This window comes from Cyprinodon variegatus, unplaced genomic scaffold (genome assembly GCF_000732505.1).
Source record: "Cyprinodon variegatus isolate N-32 unplaced genomic scaffold, C_variegatus-1.0 Scaffold75, whole genome shotgun sequence".
In the NCBI taxonomy this organism is placed as follows: domain Eukaryota; kingdom Metazoa; phylum Chordata; class Actinopteri; order Cyprinodontiformes; family Cyprinodontidae; genus Cyprinodon; species Cyprinodon variegatus.
The window spans coordinates 1037273-1059719 of record NW_015150528.1 but is presented as its reverse complement, the minus strand read 5'-3'; the positions used below and the strand labels follow the sequence as shown (position 1 = coordinate 1059719).

The window sequence follows — 22447 nt, the reverse complement described above, 5'->3', positions numbered from 1 at the left end:
TTCATCTTTAGGTTGTTAAATTATTGCCTGTAGAACCTATATCAGACATACAGTATGGGCTTAACTTTCAATTTTTGATCTGCGCTTGGAGTCAGATTTTAAGTGCTTTTTAACCACAAATAAACAGACTAATTTGATACATTTTCTAATAAGGACATTTTTTAAATCTTGAAATAAACACTGGCAAAAGCAACTCAGAAAAAACAAACCGTCCCTCACTTCTGTCCGCCATGATGCCTCCACCTCATTAGGTCACAAAGTTAAAAAAGGGTCAGTCATAAGTGGTCTGCTTTTTCAAAAATATCAATAAAAACCCTCCAATGGGAAGGTCTAGAATCAATCTTTTAGACAGATGTCTGATAGAAAATGATTCCGATATATGTATATTATCATCATTTTACATGGGTTATCAATACTATATGGACACTTCACAGGGTAACTTCAACTCACCAGAATACCCAGAGTCTTTTTCAGAGCTGCAGCTGGAGCCCATTCTGTTGGAGCCATCGGCACCTTTGGCGTCACGAATTGCCAGCATGGTGGTGCTGTTGCTCTTATCTTTAGCGTTCTTGCTTGTTGGTGCACGGGGATCACCATCCTTTAAGCGAGGCTGCTCTTTCGGCATGACGGCCCCTAAAAGAAAATATGTGGTATTTAGACTGTCAGCTGTGCATGAAATAAAAACAGACAAACTGTCTGCTGCATGCTGGTAAACTTCAATCAGTAAGTTTTAAACTTTTTTTGGTTTTGTAGAAGTCAAAACCAAACACTTCATAATTACTTCAGTGAAGATATATCAAATAGTAAACATGTCTGTTGTGAAAATATCACCTTTCATTGGAATTATGACACTGGGTGCTCTGCAGTGAACCTGAACCTAATCTGGTTTGCTTTGTTGTTGGTATTTCAACAGCAATTTGTCCAAATGCCAATGCACATTAAATTAGGGATGCACCGATCTATATTTTTCACTTCCGATCCAATAATTGATTTAGACATTTGCAGATCTGAATACATTTCCAACATCAGAGTTCTGTTTGCTTTAATGCTATGTTCACTGCTGTTGATTTTTTGATAGAATGTCTCAAACTTTTCTCTTCAAGCTAGTAAGATATGTATGAATGTACTCATTTTTATCTCAAAGGGTGACTTGAGATTAGTATGACGACAGAAAAGGAAGTCATAAAATCCTAACATCAAAACAGTACAACACGTATCGCGTTAACAGGACAAATTCCATCCTGAAAACAAATATTCCACTGTAAGAGTTCAAACTGACAAATTCCAATAGAGGTTAACTTTTTTGCTGTCCAAAAGATTTTTAAATCTAACTTCAATTTGTTATTTTATTTCTATTTCATTTTTTTTTAAATAAATTTCTGTCATGTCAATTCCCTTTTATTCTAACATTGTATGTTTCTTACATGAATGAAAAGGAGCAAGAAGAAGACAAAGCTTATAATATATGCCCCTTTCTCCAAACAAAAAACAAAACGTAAAATATAACATTTTTTCTAATTTACAATATAACTTCAAGCCACACAGGCAGGTCATGTTTTGACAAAAACAAAAAAAATCAAAATTATATTTATTTTTTATATTACATTTTTCATAGCAGTGTATAAGGTTTAATTGTTATCAATTTAAATTGTTTGTTAAATTGATAAAGAGAGGAGGAGTTCTCTATATTTAGAAGCAGGGAATTCCACAGTTTGACTCCAACATGGAGATACCCATCTGCTTCTGGGTCGTTCTGACAAAAGGGAAAGTAAAGTTACGTTTTTTTCTGACAGGATGAATTGGATTTAACTAGAAACATACTTTGTACAGTTTGAGGCAAAAGAGAATATGTCGCTTTATACATTATGCTAAATGTTTTTAATTTTATAGAAATATGCAGTAGCTCTGAGTGGGCTAATAAACAGCTAATTCTGTCAGGGATCTGTTATGTATCCTGTTAAAATTAGTATCAGCTCATAAGGTATCATTTAAATTTGCTCTAAACTGATGTGAATGTGAAAAAAGTACAGAGCAAAACATTTTTTGCTCAAATCGAAGCATGTCCCCCAAAAAGTCTATGAATAACATCAACTGGACTTCAGGGGGTATGGAGAAACCAAAGTGCCATAATTCAATATATTTAAAAAGGGGCAACGTTTGTGTTTTCGTATGTAAAAATTTAAATGTAACTGAAGTAACATGCGTCAAAATAATAAAAAATAGTTAGATCCTGGTATTCGTTCTCGTCTGCAGCTTATCCAGGTTTTTACAAAAGTTTCGACCTAAAGTGATGAATACAAATGCAAAAATTTTTTAATTTTCATTGATACACAGAGGCCTATGGTTGAAATATGTGGCAAGGTGGGGGGATATACATGGTTTAAAAAACTTAACTTGGGAGAGAGGAAGGGGGTTGGTGATGTTTATATCTGATTGATGCAGTTTCTCTATTTTAAGCAGTAATGTAACTGTAATTACTGTCATCAGTGCAGAGCAGAGATAGGAAGTAACGAAGTACAAATACTTCGTTACTGTACTCAAGTAGATTTTTCTGATATTTTTACTTTACTTTACTACTTATTTTTATGGCGACTTTTTACTTCTACTCCTTACATTTTTACACAAATATCTGTACTTTCTACTCCTTACATTTTAAAAAATTGGCTCGTTACTTTAGTTTTTAATCATTTCAATGGAGTTACCGTTATTATTTTTCACGTCATCAATACCAAATTCAATCTAATTGGATGGGAATCTACGTTGCATTTGACGCACCACTACAAGATGAATCGACAGATTCGGCGGTATTCATTTGCGGCAAATCATTGCAGCTTGGTGGCGGTGGCGTTAGCATAGTAGCATGGACGTCGAGATGATTGAAAATGAACACAACGGAGATCTAGTCCTATTGGCAGACATCCATTTAAAATGTAGGCAACAGCATGAAAAAAGTGGTTTCTACTTTTATACTTTAAGTAAATTTACAAGCCTGTACTTTGTTACTTTTACTTGAGTAAAGAAGTTTAATCAGTACTTCCTTTTACCAGAGTATTTTTTAACACAAGTATCTGTACTTTTACTCAAGTACGGAAAGTGAGTACTTTTGCCATCTCCGGTGAAGAGCTACTGTGACTGCAGCCTGGGGATGTAACAAGTCTAATCAAAGGCAGTAGGGCTACAGAAATATTAAAGAAAAGACTCAAACAAATCATTTTTCCAAAAGTTAAGGCATTTTTTTCCTCCTTTATTCGCCCTGCATGATTGAAAGCAATTATTTTACTTTCACAAAACAAATCATCTAACTGCTGGACCTACCTTTCATACTTTTTATTTCAGGAGGACAGTTGTAAATAAAAACACCCCCCCCCTCCAAAAAAAAAAAACTAGAAAAGACCTCATATTAAGTCGTGAATGTTTAAAATGTCATGGGCTGCATTCACCTGTAACTAAAAACACAAACATGTAAATAGTTCGTTTCATTGAAAGCGAAGAGTTTTGAAATAAACCACAGGGATTTGGTCGCCGTGAACGCACCACAATACTCTCTAAGCTCGGTTTTTTTTACCCTTCCTGCACCTCTTATGTTATGTAATGATAAACTCTCCAGCAAATATTAAAGACAATATATACACCACGCTCAAAATGTACATTTTAAACCCCAATATGAGCTTTGCAATCTAGAAAAAGGGGAAAAGTTACAGCTTACTAATGACAGAAACAGTGAAAGCTGGTAAATCAGCTGTTTTAAGGAAAGCAGTGCTGAACTTACCTTTAGGTGTTGGTCGATATCTTATGGTTCTTTCCAACCTTCAGGTGTGTTTAACAGAGACGGGTCAATCAGCAGCGCCATGTTACAGCTGTTACAATCGGACCTACAGTATAAAATAAATTCATGTTTCTTTGTCACAGGCTATGATGCAAAGTAAAAACAAACTAGACCGAAAACGGGCTGAGATTCCGCAATAACTGCCATCAATATAGCGAGGTTAACAAAACTACATCCGGTTATTTTCCAAAATAAAGCTCCTGGGTTAGTCAAATGTTTGAAGACAAAAGCCAGCTTTTCTTCGTACAACTTGCTGCATTAAAATATAGTGTTTGTTATTGTCTATAATTCTTGCATTTTATCACGGAGTTGCTTTTTTCCTTATCGTATCAGTTGTTTATTTTGAAATTAGCTATATGTCCCTGTTATGCAGGGGCGGAGCTGGATGGGGGGCCAGAGGTGGCCACGGCCACCCTTAGCCAATCATTGCCCCGTTGTTTTTGACTGGTCACCCCTATTAAAATTTTCTGTCTACACCTCTGTTATGTCGCTGGATCCTGCATTGGCTCATACGAATAGTTTTATATAAAAAAAAAAAGAAAAGATAGGATACTGGGCTGCATATTTAAATCTAATGTATCTTCAACCAACTTCCAGCGTTATTACCACCTTGCAGACACACAAGCCAATTTTCAAGGGGCGCAATGTTCATTGGTCAATGAGACGAGTATAAGAGCCAAACAGACAACAGTTCACTTACAGTGTGGCACTAAAAAGAGCACTTAACGCAGTTAACAATCTGCGTTTTGTTTCATTAATTTAATCCAGATGTCCATCAACTGGAATAATGCAATGTCATTAAATTAAAGCACACTATTCTAAAATATGGTTAAGCTCCAGCCATACCTTCTTTTGTTCATACCTTTACATTAAACATTCAAATTTGTAAGAACTGTTTTATTTATGATTGGTTGATGAAACATTTAAGGTGCATAAGGCACGTTTTGAAAAGGCTATTGGGATGTGCCTGGTGAAGAAAAAGCAAATGTTTGTAACAGCTGTCAGGCTGCAGGAGAAACCAGTAGGGCAGGTAGAGCCTTTATTGCATTTCCTGTGATTTAATGGCTTATGTAAGGCAGACCAGGAATACAAGTTAAAACTTTAACAGAAGACAATCTATTCATGTATGAGCAGGGTTTTATCTGTGGGCAATTCCCCCCCCGTCAATCTAACAAGAGACAAGTTTTATTTCTCAGACATGAAAACCCAAGGCCTGTGAAAACCAAATCCATGACAATTGTCAAAAGTAAAAAATTAAAACATACACATATCAATGCTAAATAAACTGGGGCTAATCTATAGCAAAAAAAAAACAAAACAAAAAAAACAAAGACTCAAAAAAATTAAAAAGGAATCAAGACATTGCAGCAGACTTTATTTTACATTAAAAATATTTCAAAGAACTTGACAGACAGCCCACACACTCTCCACAATTAATAAGACAAATACATTTCAATATAATTCAAGTATTTTAAATTGGCTGCAAGATAAGACAATAAAACAAGTTTGCCACATGCGCGGCTAAATCTAAATCCCATTTAAGCAACATGTTAATATTTCAACATTTAGTATGAATTTCTCACACTTGTGACTTCCTCCTCCTCCTCTGCAGCTCCTCACAAGTGATGGCAGCCTAGTGTGAGCTTAGCAGAGAAGCAACTCAGACGTGTCAACTGCAGGCACCCAGCAGACCTGCAGCATTAATTAGACCTGGGTGTCTACTGACTTGTAATGTCTCTGCGGATGAAAATTTGATGAATGTAGCACAAGTCTCTTGTGTGCTGGCTTTAGCTGCAGCACCAGCAAGAATATGCATGATCCTCAGCAGAGTAGGCTCACTGGAAAATAAAGCAAAAGTCAGTGAAAAGATCCTCTGCAAAAAGTTAAGATCAGACATTCATGGTGGCAAAGAAAGATGGAGCAATGACCCACCTGCCAACGTGGATGCTGGAAGCCAGGCACCACGCAGCCTCTCCCTCTGGTGTTGAACACTCCTGTAGAACTTGGCGGGCCAGGCAGAGGGCTGCTCCAGCCAGCTGTACGGGCAGAAACACCACACACTGGCCTTCCAGCAGAGAGAGCTCCAGCAGATAACGAGCCATCCACACCACCTGGAGGCACAGGTGACACGTCCAGCTTCACCAGCGTACAACAGCGAATGGAAGACGATGCAGGATGAGGATTTACCGTAGCACTACAGCGAGCCACAGAGGCAAACAGGAGGAGGAAGTGCAGCGGGGGACAGTGGGAGACCTCAAAGTTGAGCGCACACAGAACTTTGCGTTCCATCCGCAGAAGCTGACGTTTTGTGTAGGTGTGGTCCATCAGGCTGCAGAGTCCAGCCACCTGGACAAGAGGAAGCTTTAAAACAAAAGCTACCAACTGTTCATGAAATATGCCATGTTGGTTCCACCTGTCACAATTTTTAACCAATTAATTGCACATTTAAAAATGTTAGCAACTACAGCCCTATAGCTGGACAGGAGCGAGTCAGCATACATCTGGGAGGAGGCTCTCCTCTTTCTTTGCGGCAAGGAAGAGGCAAATTATGCCAAGGAGCTGCAGGTTGGCTGTGGTCACCTTCAGCTGTCGAAGGGAGCGGTTGAGGAGGTGTACTGCCAGATAGAGGGTCTCTTCCTGGAACTGCAGCAACTCCTGACAGAAAGTAAATATATTGCCCTTATAATTAACAGATCAGCCATGATGTATTCCCCCTGCATTAATTTGCATATTTAAATCAGTGGTTCTCACATCTACAACTTCAATGAGTTGGAGAAAAGGTTACTGCCATATTTAAGAGCACATTAAAACTGGACTCTTTTAAAATCATATTTATTCAATCAAAAATATATAAAATCCTCTTACATTTTAAGGAAATCTGTTTTTTTAACTAAACTTCAGACTTTGAAATTTGAAGCTGGGATAATTAAGAAAATTCAATAGAAGTCAGAATTTTGAGGTTTATTACCATCTTAAAGCTAAGAATCAAAATCCTTCCCTTTCCCTACAGAAACTCAGTGGCAAAGTTAGTTATTAAAGTTATGTTTCTGTTTCAGGATACCAGTTACAGGTGTAATTTGGAAAGCTTTTGAACGCTCACATGGACCCGAATGATCCAGTCTACCAGGATCGCTCGAGTGGCATCAGTGAAGTGGCGGGAAAGATCAGCACTGGGGAGGGAGTTTCGCATTTGAGTTTTCTAAAATCAGAAAATAAAACATATTTAAAAAATTTAACAAAGCAGATGTTGATTCGTGGATGTCCATCCTCCTTCCCCAGGGAATGACTTGCTCACCATCATATCCAAGAACACCTCCCAGGCATACGTTCGATCCGACAGGCCCAGTTTCTCAAGCGCCGTCTCTACTTCGAGTCTCAGTAAACTGGGAACCAGAGCATGGAGGCTGTGAAGTCCTTGCAGGCCATGAGGGTATAGCAGCACTGGAGCCTCTACACAGCCCTCCACTGCATATGAAGAAAAACTCATTAAAAACATACAGCATAATTTTTGTATTCGAAATCTAACCTCAACGGAAATTAATACATTTTTAATTTTTCTTTCAGTTGAATTTGATGATGGGAATTACACATTTGAAACTAGGTTTTTATGTCATGGCCTTCATCTATTTAACCCAGACACTATATGTAGTTTATCAAAAGTTTATATTTCTAAGATAAAAAATAAACTATTCAAAATGAAAATTTGAACACTCTACCAGCCATGCATGTCCTGCTGTCTTCATGGAAACCCATTAGGATGCTTTCACTGGTTTGTGCTGATAGCCTTCGTTCCTGTTGGGAATGAAGAGCATGGACATCACAGCTAGGAGGACTAGAAGTTGGGCTGGTTAGATCACAAAGATGGTTTAAAAGCAAAGACTATGAGTTTGGGAACAAAAGAGCTTTAGGATGAAGGTGGTACACAGGACAGAAGGCCTACCCATCTGTGCTCTGGCTCCAGTTTGACCGGGGCCGTCCTGGACTCTTCTTCTACAGGCTGACAGCGATCTATAGACCCACAGGCATTCGCCCAAGTTCGTAGTGGGGCCCTCCTCTCATCTGCCTAGGGGGGCAACAGATTGTCTCTGTTCATTCATGCTGATGTACATTTCTCAGTGCCTGCATCCTTGCATCTTTTGCATAAACCAAGCGGTCTGCAGAAATTGGAAATATTTTCCAAACTGCTGCTTTAGTCGGGTCCCTTTGTGAGACTTTTTGCTGTCCAGCACAACAATCATCTAAACTCTTCTAAAACTAATTGCTAAAATCCATGAAGTATTTAAAGTTATATTTCTGAATTTGTCTGCTGTTGTTATGCATGTATTCTTTCTGTAAAATAAGACATTTTTCAAGTGTTTTCTTTTAATATTTGTTGACTCCATTTACATATGAGATTTCTATCATATTTTTATGGATATGTCCAGCTTTGCCACCCGCTTCTACAGTTTTTGTTCTTCCTTTGGCCCAATTTTCTAGATCAGCCACTGAATCAACCAAATAAAACTTCTCTCTCACACACAAAAAAGTTTAAATTAATTCATCAAAACAAAGACAAATGAAACCATATAAATTAAGCTCAAATGGGCCTGAGTGAGAGGACTGCAAGGCTTAAAAATATGAGTTTTTATTTCCTTTTCTTACAGGTAAAGATCACAAAGTTTTTAGGTCATAAGGTAAAACCATGTTACCTTTACCATGTTATGATTGATTGACTAATGGTGATCACTGATCACACTCAGCTCACCTTTTTGTGCAAGTCCAGCAGTGGCTTGGAGTCGCAGAACCCGCTCCTGGCCATGGTGATAGCCGGGGGCAGAGATCTGGTGCAGGGGCCTCTGCAGCTACTTACCGCGGGCTTCAGCGGAGGCATAGGGGGGACATAGGAGCCATGCTGCCATGGACCACGCTAATAAACACAGCTGGGAAACACTGATTGCATCTGACGCAAAGGTGGGCAGTTTTAAACTTCCGGCGGACGCTCATCTTGATCAATGCGCGCGACGAAATAAATGATTTATCACTATTTGTTTGAAGTGCAGCGCTTCTCTTTTACAGTAAGCATTAATATATTTTAATTAACTTTAATTCGTCCTAAATATAACATTTGTTCTTTGCATCTTCAGTATAGATCAGTTTTGAGAAAAGTGCGGATTATTTTTAGAATCACTTGGCGGAAAAAACACGAAAGAAGCTGAAGAAAAATCACTCAGATATGTACATTTTAATTTCAGAGCATTTAGAGTAAAATTCTTTATAAAACCCAGATGTTCTGGTCCAAGTATAGGATTCATACGATTATTTGAAAGCATCATTCTGCATATTTGCTACTTGCCATCCATTCTGATTGACACTATAGTGTTTACACATTTTAATACCAATAAATAAATAAATATAAATGTTATTGATCACAAATAATTTATTTACTGGATATGAAGACGAGTTGATGTAAGTGGTCTGAGAACAGGTCATCCAGCAGCAGAGGTATTAACCAGTAATATTTGGAGTAATTTTTGGATCAAAATCTTACTTTGAGGTAGTTTTATTGTAGCATACTTTTTACTTTTAGATCTTAATAAAATATCACTACTCTTACTTAAGTAAAATGTTTGGCTTTGCCATCCATTATGAGTGCCTTGACTGAAAAACAAATCTTATTAAAAAAAAAAAAAAAAAAATCCACAGGATGACCCGGAATTAATACGGAAGAGGATTAGGGCCATTCAATTATTTTGTTTAAAGTAACTGATGTTTAAATTTTATTTCAGTATGACAAAAAAGTCAGAATTCTGACTTTTTTTCTTATAATTCTAACTTTAACCTCAGAATTCTGACTGTTTTTTGGCAGCTAACAAACATGTTAGCGTCAAGCTGTAGCTATGTCTGTTTTAGAGATTAGCTCTCTTGTTTTAAAGACCTTCCTCTCTTCCATTAATTATATTGCATCACCGGGGACCCCCTCGGGCACGTAAAAAGTTGGCTAATTGCATCATTTTCCACCAATGTGTCCTCCCAAACAACTCACTTCTTTGTCAGTGAAGCTGCATGCTCTAACACTCTTTCTTCATGGTGCCCATCTACATTAAGATCCAAAATTCTGAGGTTAAAGTCAGAATTCTGACTTTTTTCCCATATTAAACTGAAATAAAATTTAAAAATCAGTCAACTTTTTGAAATTTCTTCAGGGTCCCTAATCCCTCTCCGTAAATTAATGCTCATCATTTTTTTTGTACACAAGTACCTTAACCTACATAGACAGACGGAGGCCAAGCTGATATACAAAGTAAAGTGCTGGTTTCATGTTTTATGTTAAAAAGAAAATTTATTTGGAAAAGTGTCTCTTTTGCCTGGAATAATTTTCAATTACACGCTTTTGTATTTATTATATTATCAGTTAAATATCTAAACTAGCACACAGCTTTACATTTTGGTCCATCTTTCATCTTAAATATAAGATGTTATGATCAGTTACTCAGTGGGCTACTGGAGTAGCCTTTTTATCAGATACTTTTTACTCTTGAGTGCAATTAGTGGGTTTTCTACCCACTTCCGTCTGGCAGACTGTCCTTGAATTTTGTCTGGATATGAAATTGCACCACCTATTGGTTTGTCTACCATAAGCTACCAATAATTTAGTCATTTTCTTTATCCTTTGTTTTTCAGGGTTAATACAGGAATGAGTAACTGTAATTTAATGCTCTTTTAATGCTCTTAGAATTCATTTTAATGCCATCAACAAGTACCCATGATGGCAAAATCCTTCATCTTTACTGTCGACAGGCTATAGCCATGTTTCGAATTCCTCGTTTTCCAGCCACTTTTGTTGAAATTTGCATTTTCCCCTCGTTTCTCTAGCTTTTTCGCCGCCACCGATCTTCTTTTCTGAACATACAGCTTTACGAAAAACCACAACAGTTCTGCACAAATATATTATTGGGATGTATCTGACGAAATTGCTTTCATAAACATTTTTTTTTTAAATAAAGCATTTTAAATGCCACAATAATCACATCTAATTAATTTTAATGCCAATCAAGGTCTTAATTTAAAAAATATCTCTTTTAATGATTTTTAATGATGCGGAAAACCTGTTTTTGTAAAAACATGACTACAATAAACAATTTTTTTAAGAAGCGGATAGAAGCTTAAACATGGTCCGTTTTAATATTAACCAATGTTAAAAAAACATACAAAACAAACAAGAAAAGGGTTGAATTTTAGAAACTGTTATGAGATTTTTACATTTCTAAGGTAACTGTTCTCCCATCTATTAAGAAAAAATCTAGAGGAAATAAAGTTGTTTGGATGTAAACAATACCTGATACACTGAAATGATGTGGTTATGTAGAATATAAGTGAATATATAAAGCAAAGCATGAAAGACAAACACACAGTTTTGATCAGTAAAAAGGTTTACTGGCACATTATAGTTGCAAATATAAGCTACCATACTGTAGCAGGTATCACCCGTTACACTGTAAAGTCTTGTAAGAGGTGGAAATTCCAGCTAGGACAGAGTCCTCCCTTTAAAGATTGCTTTTTTTTCATTGCCCTCTGAGCATCAATCGAAAATAAAAGGAGGGGAAGAAAAAGAAAAGTCTCTGTAACAAGAATCAGGTATGACATTCCTGACCATTGATCACATTCAAATATACAGAGAAACATGTGAACTGTGGTAAAGCTGCAAATCAAACACTACTAAGCTACAGGCCTCCCCTTCTACTAATGATGCATTCACCAATAAGCTCCTTTTTCTTTTTTTTTGGTATTTACATAATGAAGAGGCACTTGTTGTGCCAGTGTATGCCTACAGGAGAGGTCAGGGGTGTTCACTTGCATGTTCAGCTGTGAAACATTGCTTAAAGCGTGGCCGACAGAGAGGTTCGATCTATGGCTTCACCGCCAAGTTTAAAAGAGTCCGGCAGCATCCCCCTGTGGCCATGATAGCAATGAAGGCAGATCCACAGTGGAGTCCATCAGTGCAATGGTTCTGATACGGGACCCTGCTGAAGCAGGACTCCACGACAGAGTATGATGACTGTGCCTGAGCCAGTGAGAAGAGGTGCTGGAGTTGTTTCAGCGTAAATCAAAGCCATTTGATCACGGTATTGTCTGCAGGAACTGAGGCCACTCAGTGGTCACTGCTGTGTTGAAATAAAACGCTGCTTTTTCCTATTTGAAATCCCTACTTTCACCCAAGCATCTGAACAGGCATTCTCTTTCACTCTACCAAGCACACAAACTTAAAATCATGCACAAACAGGCAAAATAAACTAAAATAATATTAAACTTAAATTAATCTGATGACAAGAGGGATATCCTGAAGAATGCTCATTTGTTATTACTAAAACTCTAACACCATCAGTAGTAAATGGAGGAAGTTTCACCCTCCATTATTCTTTAGGTTAAAAATGACCTGTTCTTCATCCAAATACTATCAAGAAATAAGGGGCTGTTAAAATATAGGTCTGTTTATAAAATCTCTCCATTTAAATGTAGATTCTTAAAGGTTTTTTGGGATAAAAGTGGAGCTAAAATAGCAATTCTCTAATGGAATCCCTTTGGCATTAAAAACTTAAATAAAAACAAGAAAAACATAAAGAAAGCAGTTCAAAAAAAACTTTAATATATTCATATTTAATATAATGGACTCAGAACGAGACAATCTATTTTCCAGAATTTGAGAAATAGATGGACAGAAAATAGGAAAAAAAAATCTCAAAACAAACAGGAAACAGAAAAGAAATGTTTCGATGTCCATTTTTCATTAGAAGAATGAAGTGAGATCGCTTCCAGCATCACAAAAAAAATATTTTTCCTGTCAGTTCGAGCACTGTTCAAAAGCTGCCCACAGCTTCTCTTAATCATGTGCCTCCATGACTAAAAGGATGCAGGTTTTCTGTTCAAATTAAACAAGCTGATGTTTGAGTAGCTCCTCCTCTCAGCAGTCGGGTTAAAGGCAGGTCCAACCAGGCTTTTAGCTAGGAATATTTCATAGGGCGTACACCTTTGAGTATCACATCTTTAGGCTTTGTGTGCCGTAGGGGAATCCTCTCCTGGAAAATTTTTAAATTTAGACTCTGAAATGCCATTTCCTGCATTTTGAGGTGGAATGCAGCTAATTTTTTGTCTTTGTCCAGATTATGGGAAGTATATTTGCTTGAGTAGAGGTGGAAGTTTCATAAGGAAGACATGAGATCATTTTAGGTACAATATTATGTTTCAAAGGTTAATTAAAAAAAATCAGAAAGAGTTATGCTACATTCTCGCTGCGATTTAAGCAGCAAAAAAGCGCGTGCTGCTTCATTTTTGATGGTAGTACACAGCTCAGACGTGTCCAGCAAAAAGTGTGTTCAGATGTATCTGATGTTTCTGCTGCTCCTTGTGTTCAATGGCAGAGGCCGGCTTTTCTATATTTGCTGTGATCAGTGGGTAAAATGTAGTTTTAATATATTTTTATGTGAGAAAATTCACCTCAAACATCGTCTGTACAGTCAGTTCATCAAGATTACGGTCCTGCCTTCAAATATTATTCGCTGTCGGAGGCACGCAGACTCCCACATATCAGCGGTGCGCTGTCACTGGGAATCCCCAGCAGCAGCTACCTCAGGCCAGCTCACTTCTTGGGGGTTTCTCCCTACTATTCGTGGTGGCTGGAAGTAGATGTTAGCATTTTTTAGGTATATGGTACAAACGGCAGGCACCAGAGTAATAAAAACGAACATATTTTGCTGGAAGGTTTTGAGTTAATTTAGGTGTTGATAAACAGTTTCAGTGGAGTGATCACAACGCTCTGCATCAGCAGCGCTGTCCGTCTCCCCATCGGCTCGTAGATCATCTTTTGTGATTGGTTGATGTGGCGCCAAGAGCAGCAAAAATTTAGTTTTTCCAACTCCAGTATCTGCTGCTTGTGAAATTTTGAGCAAAGTTTCCGGTGGGAAAATGAGGGTGTACCAAGGCCGCACATCACAAAAACAGGGCTTATAATTTGTCTTTTTTTTCTTTTTTTTTTGTAAAGGGTGTACAATGTACAGCCAAACGCATTGCTAGCTAAAAGCCTGGATCCAACGGGTCACACTCAACTTGCTTCAAACATTCAACCTTTAAACGTTTAAGTGCTTGGACACTTAGAGAAACAAATCAGTCTCAAAACATTAAACATAGAATGAATTCAAGCAGTAAATGTCCAATAAGTTACTTTTACTTTTAAAAGCACACTTTTTATTTTTTAGATTTTCAAACTGGGAGCCAAATAAAAGCTAATTTGAAAAATACTCTAATAGTTTGCAATGATATTTTAAAAAGAACAAGACGTTGCTGCTGATCCATTTCAGCCAGGGAGGAAAGTTTACAGAACTGAGGAAATAGTAAAGGCGTAAAACAGTAGATACTTCTGGACAGGTCCAGGAAAACTGGGTCAGGAGTATCGTCTGCTATTCAGTTTTATTCAGTCTGTATAAATATGTACACACGGAGAGACTAGACTGGATCCGATTTCTCTACAGAAACCAAAGACTAACTGGAATCTGCGTTTACCAACCTGGTCTCCACGTGAATGAATGCTGCATTGCATCAAATAATGCAGCTTCGACAGCAACAGTAAGCCATGCATTGGATTTTTGTCATCTTGAGTCAAATTACCAGCCAGCAAATCAGGACAGCAATCGTAAACTACAAGGTTTCACAATGAAAACAGCCCCCTTGATGTTGTGTAGTGTCCTCTCCCTCTCGCCTGTGTTCCAGCAAATTTTTAGTTTAAAAACATGCATATTAAAAGAAAAAGAAAAAAACGACACAAATGGATGGCTGAAGATTAAAAACTCGTTCTCTTGCGCTCTCTCTGCACACGCATGCATTCGAATCCTCTCGTGCATTGGCATGAACACCCTGTGCAGTGCAATCACCATAACTCTCCATGGCTCACCCCTTGCCCCTCCAACAGTAGGGAAACCCTACACTTGATTTGTAACAGCAAGTTCCAGAAAGAGCACTTGTTATTTTTTTTGTCTTAAATCAAAAAAATAAAATAAAAAATTTGAAATATGGCTTTACATTTAAAACCGCAACTGATGAAACAATAAATTGTCGGTTTTCCTCCCAAATGTTTTGAATTTTTTTTTTCTCTAATTCGGATGAAATTAGGAAATTCTACCTGTGGGTCATTTGTTGTGCGTATCTGTGTTTGGTAACCTTGGGTTAAGCTGGTAAAGATGTGGGACTTGCTGGCATTACCTGTTTTTTTTTTAAGTGTAAAGGCTTTGATGTGGTGTTGCAGAGGTCCAGCAGGGAAGCCTGACGCTGACCCAAACAGGACATGCAGAGACAAAGCTGCCAGTCTATTAAAACAAACCAGCTGAGCTCCGTCACGCATGGTCTGTATGTTCACTTCCTACTTTATTTTAAGCTACTTTTTTTTTTTAACTTTCTTTCAATGATTAACCTGTAACGGTGAGGATGCGTGTGTCAAAGACTGAATGAAAAATGTGCCTTGTGCCACCTTTTTTGTTTTGTGTCATTTTAATTCCTCAGCAGTGCAAGGGTGCATGAGGGGTTAGGATTGTGTGCCAGCCTGCCTGCTTGTTCACGAGTCTTAGTGATCATTCCCGTACGCTGGCAGAGTAGGAAAACTGAGGGAAGTGTGTACGCTGATCTGAATCCTCAACATCTAAGCTGTCATCTGGAGGGAAAGTGGAGAGAGGGGGAGAAATGGAGTTAAAACAGCTGAAAAAGTTCAGAGTTGCACAGAAAGATGGTAATCAAAGTTAGTCTGCTTACACTTGTCTGGAGGAGTTATTGTAATAGATTGTGCTGTGAACTCATCGTCGAAGTAACGGGTGTCGGTTTCCGATGTTACTTTGGGCTTAAAGGGTGGAATAAGCTGAGAAGATACACAAACCAAATCACTTTAAGAACAGCTCATCCTGTTAAACATCACATCATGGATTTGATTTTTATCTCTTTCTCTCACTTTTTTTTCAAGGATGTCCTGCCAGTTTATGGTGGCAAAGAACTTGTGGGTCATTACTTCTTTGGCATCATCTGGTCCACCTCCAAGCCTGTTAACAGAAAACAAAATTACCGTCATCGCCACCTGGCTATAAATAAACACGCAAACGCAGTTATCAGAACGAAGCACCCAGCAACGCTGACTGGTTTCAAAACAAATTTAGTGTTTGTTTTGTTAGTTAGCCTGCAAGCTCATCTCAGTGTGCTAATATTAGCAGTACTTCTGTGATTGGCAGAAAAAACTCAGGGTCTTGAACAAAACAACAATCAATTATGTCCCTGTTTAAGACTATTACCGAGAACCAAAGACAATCAGGGAGGAACATGGGCTTCAATAACATTATTACTCTGTTTATGGCTGTACTGCAGAGCACACTAAGCAAACCATTACGTGTCAAACCCAGGTAATGACCTTTTCTTGAGTTTTACAGCTTCATCTTTAGGAAGCACATCTTTCAGCAGATAGATAAAAAACAGAGATGGAATAATAGCACATCTAATTTTGTTCAGTTGAAACAGTTTGAAACTGCTGATTTTAACGCAAACATTTAAACCTTCTGAAACAGCGGAACTAAAAAAGAAACTGCAGAATCAGACTAGATAAAAAAAAATAGATAGATAGGCCAGCTTTTTTATTACACCAAAAACACAGTGGCACAGTTAATCAATGGACTTAGTACAGTATGACGATGCAGAGGAAATGTATTAATAAAAAGTGAGGTTAGTACAAACAAATAAGGTGCGGTTAAATGGACAACAGTGAAACTGAAACAAGTGCAGACAGCTACTGGAGCTGGTTTCCTCTGCAGGAACCTGTTCCAGGAACCAGCATTGTTTACTGGGGCCATTTCAAACAGGGTCAAACCACATTACAAGGCTAGATTTCTAACCCACTAAATGGTTCTGGTAGGTAGAAGGTTATGTCAGGATTTTTACATGCTCTGTATTGGTTGACTATACCCAGCATATTGTTTCACTAATCTCCAAGCTTAAACTCATAAACTTATCAAGATTTCCTGTTGAGTAGAAAAAGGTTACTGAGGATTTTCTTACATTCAAATTTAAAACACTAACTTTTAGCCACTAGGGGACGTTAGACCAGTAACTACCACACTGGAAAAAATCGAAATCTAGATAAGTCATTTATTGTTACAATAAATGTATTTGTTCTGGGATTGAGGAGGTAAAAGAGACATTTTGCCAATGGAACAAGACAATTTACATTTAAAATAAGAAAACGCAAATGCATCGTCTTATTTCAAGTACTTGTTATCTAATAATCTTATTTTAAGAGTAAAAATATTCATTCCATTGGCAAACTATCTCATTTACCTACTCAAATTAAGGGTAAATATACTTAATTTAAGACATTTTTACTTATTTCTAGATTGCTTTTTTCCAGTGCAGGTTTTGCTCCCCTGAAAGCAAGTGGCAGCACTTTACTGCTGCACTTAACCCTTTCTCCTTAATTTACTAGCAAATACTAGTTTAATTTACTAATAGTTATGAGTTAAAGCTAGAGTCAGATGCTCTACCTTTGTTTTGGATCTTTTTTCAGCAGGCCTGCCAGCAGGTCCTTGCCCTCTGGTGCCAGGTTCTTAGGGAAGCGGATGTCCTCCATGAGGATTAGCTCAAACAGGCGCTCATGGTCCTGGTTGTAGAACGGCAACCGGCCGCACATCATCTCATACATCACCACTCCCAGTCCCCACCAGTCCACTGCACGTCCATAGTCATTGTCCTCCAGTACCTGAAGGAGAGCCGAAAAAGGAACATTCAAATGCAAAAGGAAAAAAAGGAACTAGCCATGAAGACCTTTTGTTCTGACATTCTAAATATCATTTTGCAAAAGGTTAAAGAGCAAAAAATGCAGATCTGGGTGTGAAAGATAACCATGCAGATATGAAGGATATGTTGCAAAATAAAAGTACTTTAAATCTGGAGTATTTTTTATTTTTTCCAAATGTTTTTCAAATTATAAAATAAATAATTTTTCATTGTATTTTTATTTATTTTTTGAAGATTTTAGGTTTGCAAATTTATTTTTTCAACGTTTTATTTTAACTTTAAATTTTTTTCTTTATTCCCCCCAAATGTATATTTTTCAGATTGAGTTACACAAACAAAAGGACACTTAGGCTGTGTCCAAACATCCACCCCAATCACTATATAGGGCACTATGTAGGTTACGCCATTTTAGAGGAGTGTCCGAACATCTAGTGGATGAAAAAGTAGCGGACTAAAAATTTCCCACAATTCACCTAGAAAAGTAGTGATCATCCATGGTGACCAGATATATCCCAGAATGCTTTGTGAGAGCTCAACTTGCAAAGCGTTAGAGGAATTGTAAATACAGCAGCAATTAACAAAGATGGTGCATTCACTGTGCTGGGGAGGCGGAGTCACATGACCAACTGAGTTCACCATAAAGTCCATTATATAGTCCCTGCTCTATATAGTGAAAGAGGGATTTCGGGGTTAAATGTTTAAACAAGAACATTCGCCCTGATCACTATATAGGGTACTATATAGTGATTAGGCCATTTTAGATGAGTGCCCGAACGTCTAGTGTATGAAACAGTAGTGGACTCGAAATTTCCTACAATGCACCTTGAAAAGTAGTGATCATCTATGGTTACTAGATGAGCAGATATATCCCAGAATGCTACTTGCAAAACATCAGGTGATTCGTTGTGACAGTGTCAGGTAGTGACAGCGGCGACTAATAACAAAGATGGCATTTTCACCGTGCAGGGAGGCGGAGTCACGTGACCAATGGGAAGAGAAAAATAGTGATGATCTGTATGCACGGTCAGTTAACTGAGTTCAATATAAAGTCCACTATATAGTTCCTGCTCTATATAGTGAGGGATAGGGGTTAGGGCGGACATTCAGACACAGCCGTTGTGTTTTCTAGACTGATATCCAGAATCAAAATGGCCTCACCTCTGGTGCCAGGTACTCGGGGGTTCCACAGAACGTCTTCATTGTGTCGCGGGCTGTGATTCCCTCCTTACACAGCCCAAAGTCTGTTATCTTTATATGGCCGTCTTTGTCCAACATCAGATTCTCCAGCTGCAAATGCAAAAATTCAAATGAATCACTTGAACTTTATGGCCGAACTAAAAACTAGAGATGCATTAAATGTCCGTACTGTATTAAACACTGTTTAGAAATTGGTCCAATTCCGATTTGATTCTCTAAGGCAGCAGTCCCCAACCACCGGGCCGCGGACCTGTACCGGTCTGTCGGTCATTTGTTACCGGGCCGCACAAGCAGGATTTTCTGTGGTTACAGTGACCAAAACAAAGCTACGGAGCAGACAGGACATTATGAGCACACTTCGTGTGTCATTGTCTCCGATTACGCCTAGATTGGACCGGCTTGTTTAGGAGAAACAAGCTCAGGGATCCCACAAACTCAACATAATGGTGAGTTTTATTTTTATGCTGTTTGTATTTGATTTTATGCCAGTCGTATCATTTTATTTGATCGTATTTACCCTCCACACTTTAAAGGCCGGTCCGTGAAAATATTGCCTAACATATAACCGGTCTGTGGCGCAAAAAAGGTTGGGGACCGCTGCTCTAAGGAATGTCAACACATAAGACCTGCAACAGGTTCTTTGGTTTTATCAGAAAATAGATGCAAGATTATCCCTGTATAGAAAGAATTGGTCCTCATCAAATATATATAATTATATATATTGGTCCACATATTATAAAGGTTTTGCTAAACAAACAAAAAAAAAAACCCTCAAAAAACAGCATTGTATATGAAAGTGTGTTTTATATACAAAAACAAATCTATGAGCTTCTGTGTTTATCAGGACTAAAACAAGAGAAAAAGAAGCTTTATAGGAGAATACAAAAAGCATTCAAACATGTTGAAGCTAAAACTCTCCACTTGGGTTTTGGATAGAGGATATTTAAAAACAAAAGGCTTTTTACATTTTGAAAGCAAATCGGTAATTTGTTATCCACTTTGAGTTTAATTACTGCTCCGAGTGGGTTGTTCTTTCAGCAAACGGTACATTTTGGAGTCATTATGCTTCAGTTAATGGTTATTCTATTGGAAGATTATGTCAAGGAATTATTAATCACAGTAAATCCCAGTTATTTGATGTAAACCAGTGGGACTCTCCGTTTTGATGCATGTGAGAAAATCCAACCCCAGTTGTGTTTAGATCTCTGCTTGACATATTGCGGCATCTCTCATAAAAAGCAGATTATTTTTTCAACCCAGAAGATGTAAAAACTTCAAATTGAAATAGGAATCAGCTGAATTTAAGCTAAGAATGTTGTGGTGTTACATGGTGAGAATAGGTGACATTTATTTACCAAAACATGCATGACCTTTAAATAAGAAAATTTACCTTTAAGTCCCTGTAAACGACATTGCGTGAGTGTAGATACTCCAGTGCAGATACTATTTCTGCACCGTAGAATCGTGCCCTATCTTCTGTGAATACTCTTTCCCGGGATAAATGAAAGAAGAGCTACAAGAGAAATAACAGGTGGAATAAAATATTTGTACAGGCCAAGTTTCAAATTCACATTTAACAGCTTTTTCTCCAACTTACAAACACAAATAATATTTGCCTTAATCTTTACAGCATAAGCAGTAAACTATAAGTTGATGATACTTTCAGTTTCAACCGCTAAGCAGTAAAATAAAGCAATAATTACAAAAGTGGAGAGCAGAAAAGAAAGCCTTACTTCTCCTCCATTTGCATACTCCATCACAAAGCATAGCCGGTCGTGTGTTTGAAATGCATATTTTAGTGTCTGAAGAACAGAGGGAAATATTTGACTCGTTTATGAGGACAAAACAGAGCATCACATTAAAACAACACAAATATAGGAAACCCACCGTTAGAAAGGGATGCCGTGTGTTTTGGAGAACTCTGCTCTCTGTAACTGTGTGTGCCACCTCATCCTACACACACACACACAATCACTTTTAGTCCACGTAGTCAAAGACAAACACATTGCTTGCTATGACACAGTTTGAACTGAAGGGCTTAATGTGAAAGGATTTACTTTAGCAATGATGACTTCTTTGCGGAGGATTTTCATGGCGTAGTACATCCCCGTGGCTTTCTCTCTAACCAGGATCACTTTTCCAAACGTTCCTTTGCCCAGCAGCTTCAGGTAGTCAAAGTCAGTCATGGTCTGGAAAAAAAACAGTAAGAGGTAAAATTATGGAAATTCATTGCCAAAAATGATTTGCCAATCTGCTATGACTCATATGTACACTTAACATTGCATTCCCTATCAATTAGGTTCACTATGACGTTGGTCCACCCTTTGCAGCTATAGCAGCTTCACCTCTTTTGGGAAGCTCGTTCACAGGCTTTAGGAACATCTTTATGGGAATTTCTTACTAATCTTTCCAGTATTGCATCTGTGAGGTCATAGCTCTGGCACTCAGTCTCTGCTCTGTATCATCCTAATGTTTTTCTCTCTGTTAACACCCAGTGAAATACTTTGAAATTTAACATTTCAGGTTAAGAGTGTTATTGGAGGACAGAACAAGAACGTTATTTTTTTAAATGAAGAAACGTATTTTTAAGGCAAAAAAACAAAAACAACATTAACATAACAGAAAGAAAAGGATAGAAATTGAACAGTATTGATCTCACAATGGAGAAATTAACTCTGCATTTAACCCATCCCCTTTGGGGAACAGTGGGCTGCCTTTGTGCAGTGCCCGGGGAGCAGTGCAGGGTTAAGGATCTTGCTCAGGGACCCAGAGTGCAGGCTGTGGAGATCGAACTGAGTACTTGCAACCTTCTCAGAGTACAAGTGCACTACTCTAACCACTAGGCCGACACTCACCCCTTCTATAGAAGTGTCTGATGTACTACAAGCAGCAAAGCATAGTTGTTACATTTCTTAATCTATAATCCCTTCTGGGTTGTCAGTAAGTCTCTCCTGCACAACAGAGGACCCAGAACCTGCTAGAGGGACTATATATCAGTATTGGCTGAGAAGCCATTTAATATTCCAGGATGAGCAGGAGGATGCCACTGGTGAGAGAGACCACTAGGCCAACACTCCCTTCAAGACCTAAAACAGTTACTCACCCTGTGATGGTTAAAAGAGATCGCTTCAACAAGAAATTCATTAAAAACACTTAATTTAATGGGTTTAATTGGTTACAACATAAACCATTAATGCTGATACAAGAACTTAAAGGGGAACGCCGTTTTTTTTTTTTTTTTACATTGGCCCCTTGATTTTACATTATTACATCATGTTGTGCTCACCCATGTTAGTTCTGTGTCATTTGGAGCTGTTCTGAAGATATTCCGTTAGGTTATATCCAAGTAACGTCTTTCTATGGGCAACGACTTGAAGACACAAACTGAATTGTTCATAATGTATTCCGCGGGCGCCGGCTACCATTAGTTCATCCTGTCCGCTGAACTGCTGCTAGTTTTACTCACATGTCTGGAAGATGTCTAGTGCTACTACCACAGATGATCTTGCTCTCGAAACAGAATTGAACGATTCAGATTAGCTAGCCGAACAAATAGAAGGGGTAGAGCGTAGCTGTCTGTGGCACGGGCTGCCTGTCACAACTCCAGTCCGGCGCGCGGACGACATCATACAC

General features: G+C 38.1%; 3 protein-coding genes across 4 annotated transcripts in view; all 3 read right to left on the bottom strand.

The window, feature by feature from the left end:
• LOC107083452 (CLOCK-interacting pacemaker-like) overlaps positions 1-3970 on the bottom strand; it is an 8860-nt gene extending 4890 nt beyond the window's left edge. The window contains exons 1-2 of the mRNA XM_015372695.1: positions 3770-3970; positions 451-633 (exon numbers count right to left, since the gene is read on the bottom strand). Coding sequence (XP_015228181.1) covers positions 451-625 — 175 coding nt within the window. The 5' untranslated portion in view covers positions 626-633; positions 3770-3970. The remainder of the gene's footprint in view (positions 1-450; positions 634-3769) is intronic.
• Positions 3971-5346: 1376 nt separating this feature from the next.
• On the bottom strand, positions 5347-8696 carry LOC107083462 (G2/mitotic-specific cyclin-B2-like). Its single transcript, XM_015372708.1, has 9 exons — positions 8571-8696; positions 7767-7889; positions 7536-7618; positions 7122-7308; positions 6927-7025; positions 6326-6481; positions 6014-6172; positions 5759-5937; positions 5347-5664 (listed from the first exon to the last, which is right to left on the bottom strand). The coding sequence occupies exons 1-9, from the start codon at positions 8694-8696 to the stop codon at positions 5496-5498; spliced, it is 1281 nt and encodes a 426-aa protein (XP_015228194.1). The 3' UTR covers positions 5347-5495.
• Positions 8697-13835: 5139 nt separating this feature from the next.
• LOC107083482 (RAC-beta serine/threonine-protein kinase) overlaps positions 13836-22447 on the bottom strand; it is a 14904-nt gene continuing 6292 nt past the window's right edge. For both annotated transcript variants that reach the window (XM_015372744.1, XM_015372746.1), the window contains exons 6-14: positions 20872-21003; positions 20702-20767; positions 20548-20616; positions 20205-20327; positions 18776-18904; positions 17365-17579; positions 15792-15879; positions 15599-15701; positions 13836-15500 (exon numbers count right to left, since the gene is read on the bottom strand). In XM_015372744.1, the coding sequence (XP_015228230.1) occupies positions 15421-15500; positions 15599-15701; positions 15792-15879; positions 17365-17579; positions 18776-18904; positions 20205-20327; positions 20548-20616; positions 20702-20767; positions 20872-21003 (1005 nt within the window). In that variant the 3' untranslated portion in view covers positions 13836-15420. The remainder of the gene's footprint in view (positions 15501-15598; positions 15702-15791; positions 15880-17364; positions 17580-18775; positions 18905-20204; positions 20328-20547; positions 20617-20701; positions 20768-20871; positions 21004-22447) is intronic.

Coding starts and splice junctions, on each gene's coding strand:
- LOC107083462 (XM_015372708.1), bottom strand. CDS start 8,696: ATGCCTCCGCTGAAGCCCGCGGTAAGTAGCTGCAGAGGCCCCTGCACC. Junction 7,890..8,570: donor TGCTGGACTTGCACAAAAAG/GTGAGCTGAGTG, acceptor TTGCCCCCCTAG/GCAGATGAGAGGAGGGCCCC. Junction 6,173..6,325: donor AGGAGAGCCTCCTCCCAGAT/GTATGCTGACTC, acceptor CCTCTTGTCCAG/GTGGCTGGACTCTGCAGCCT.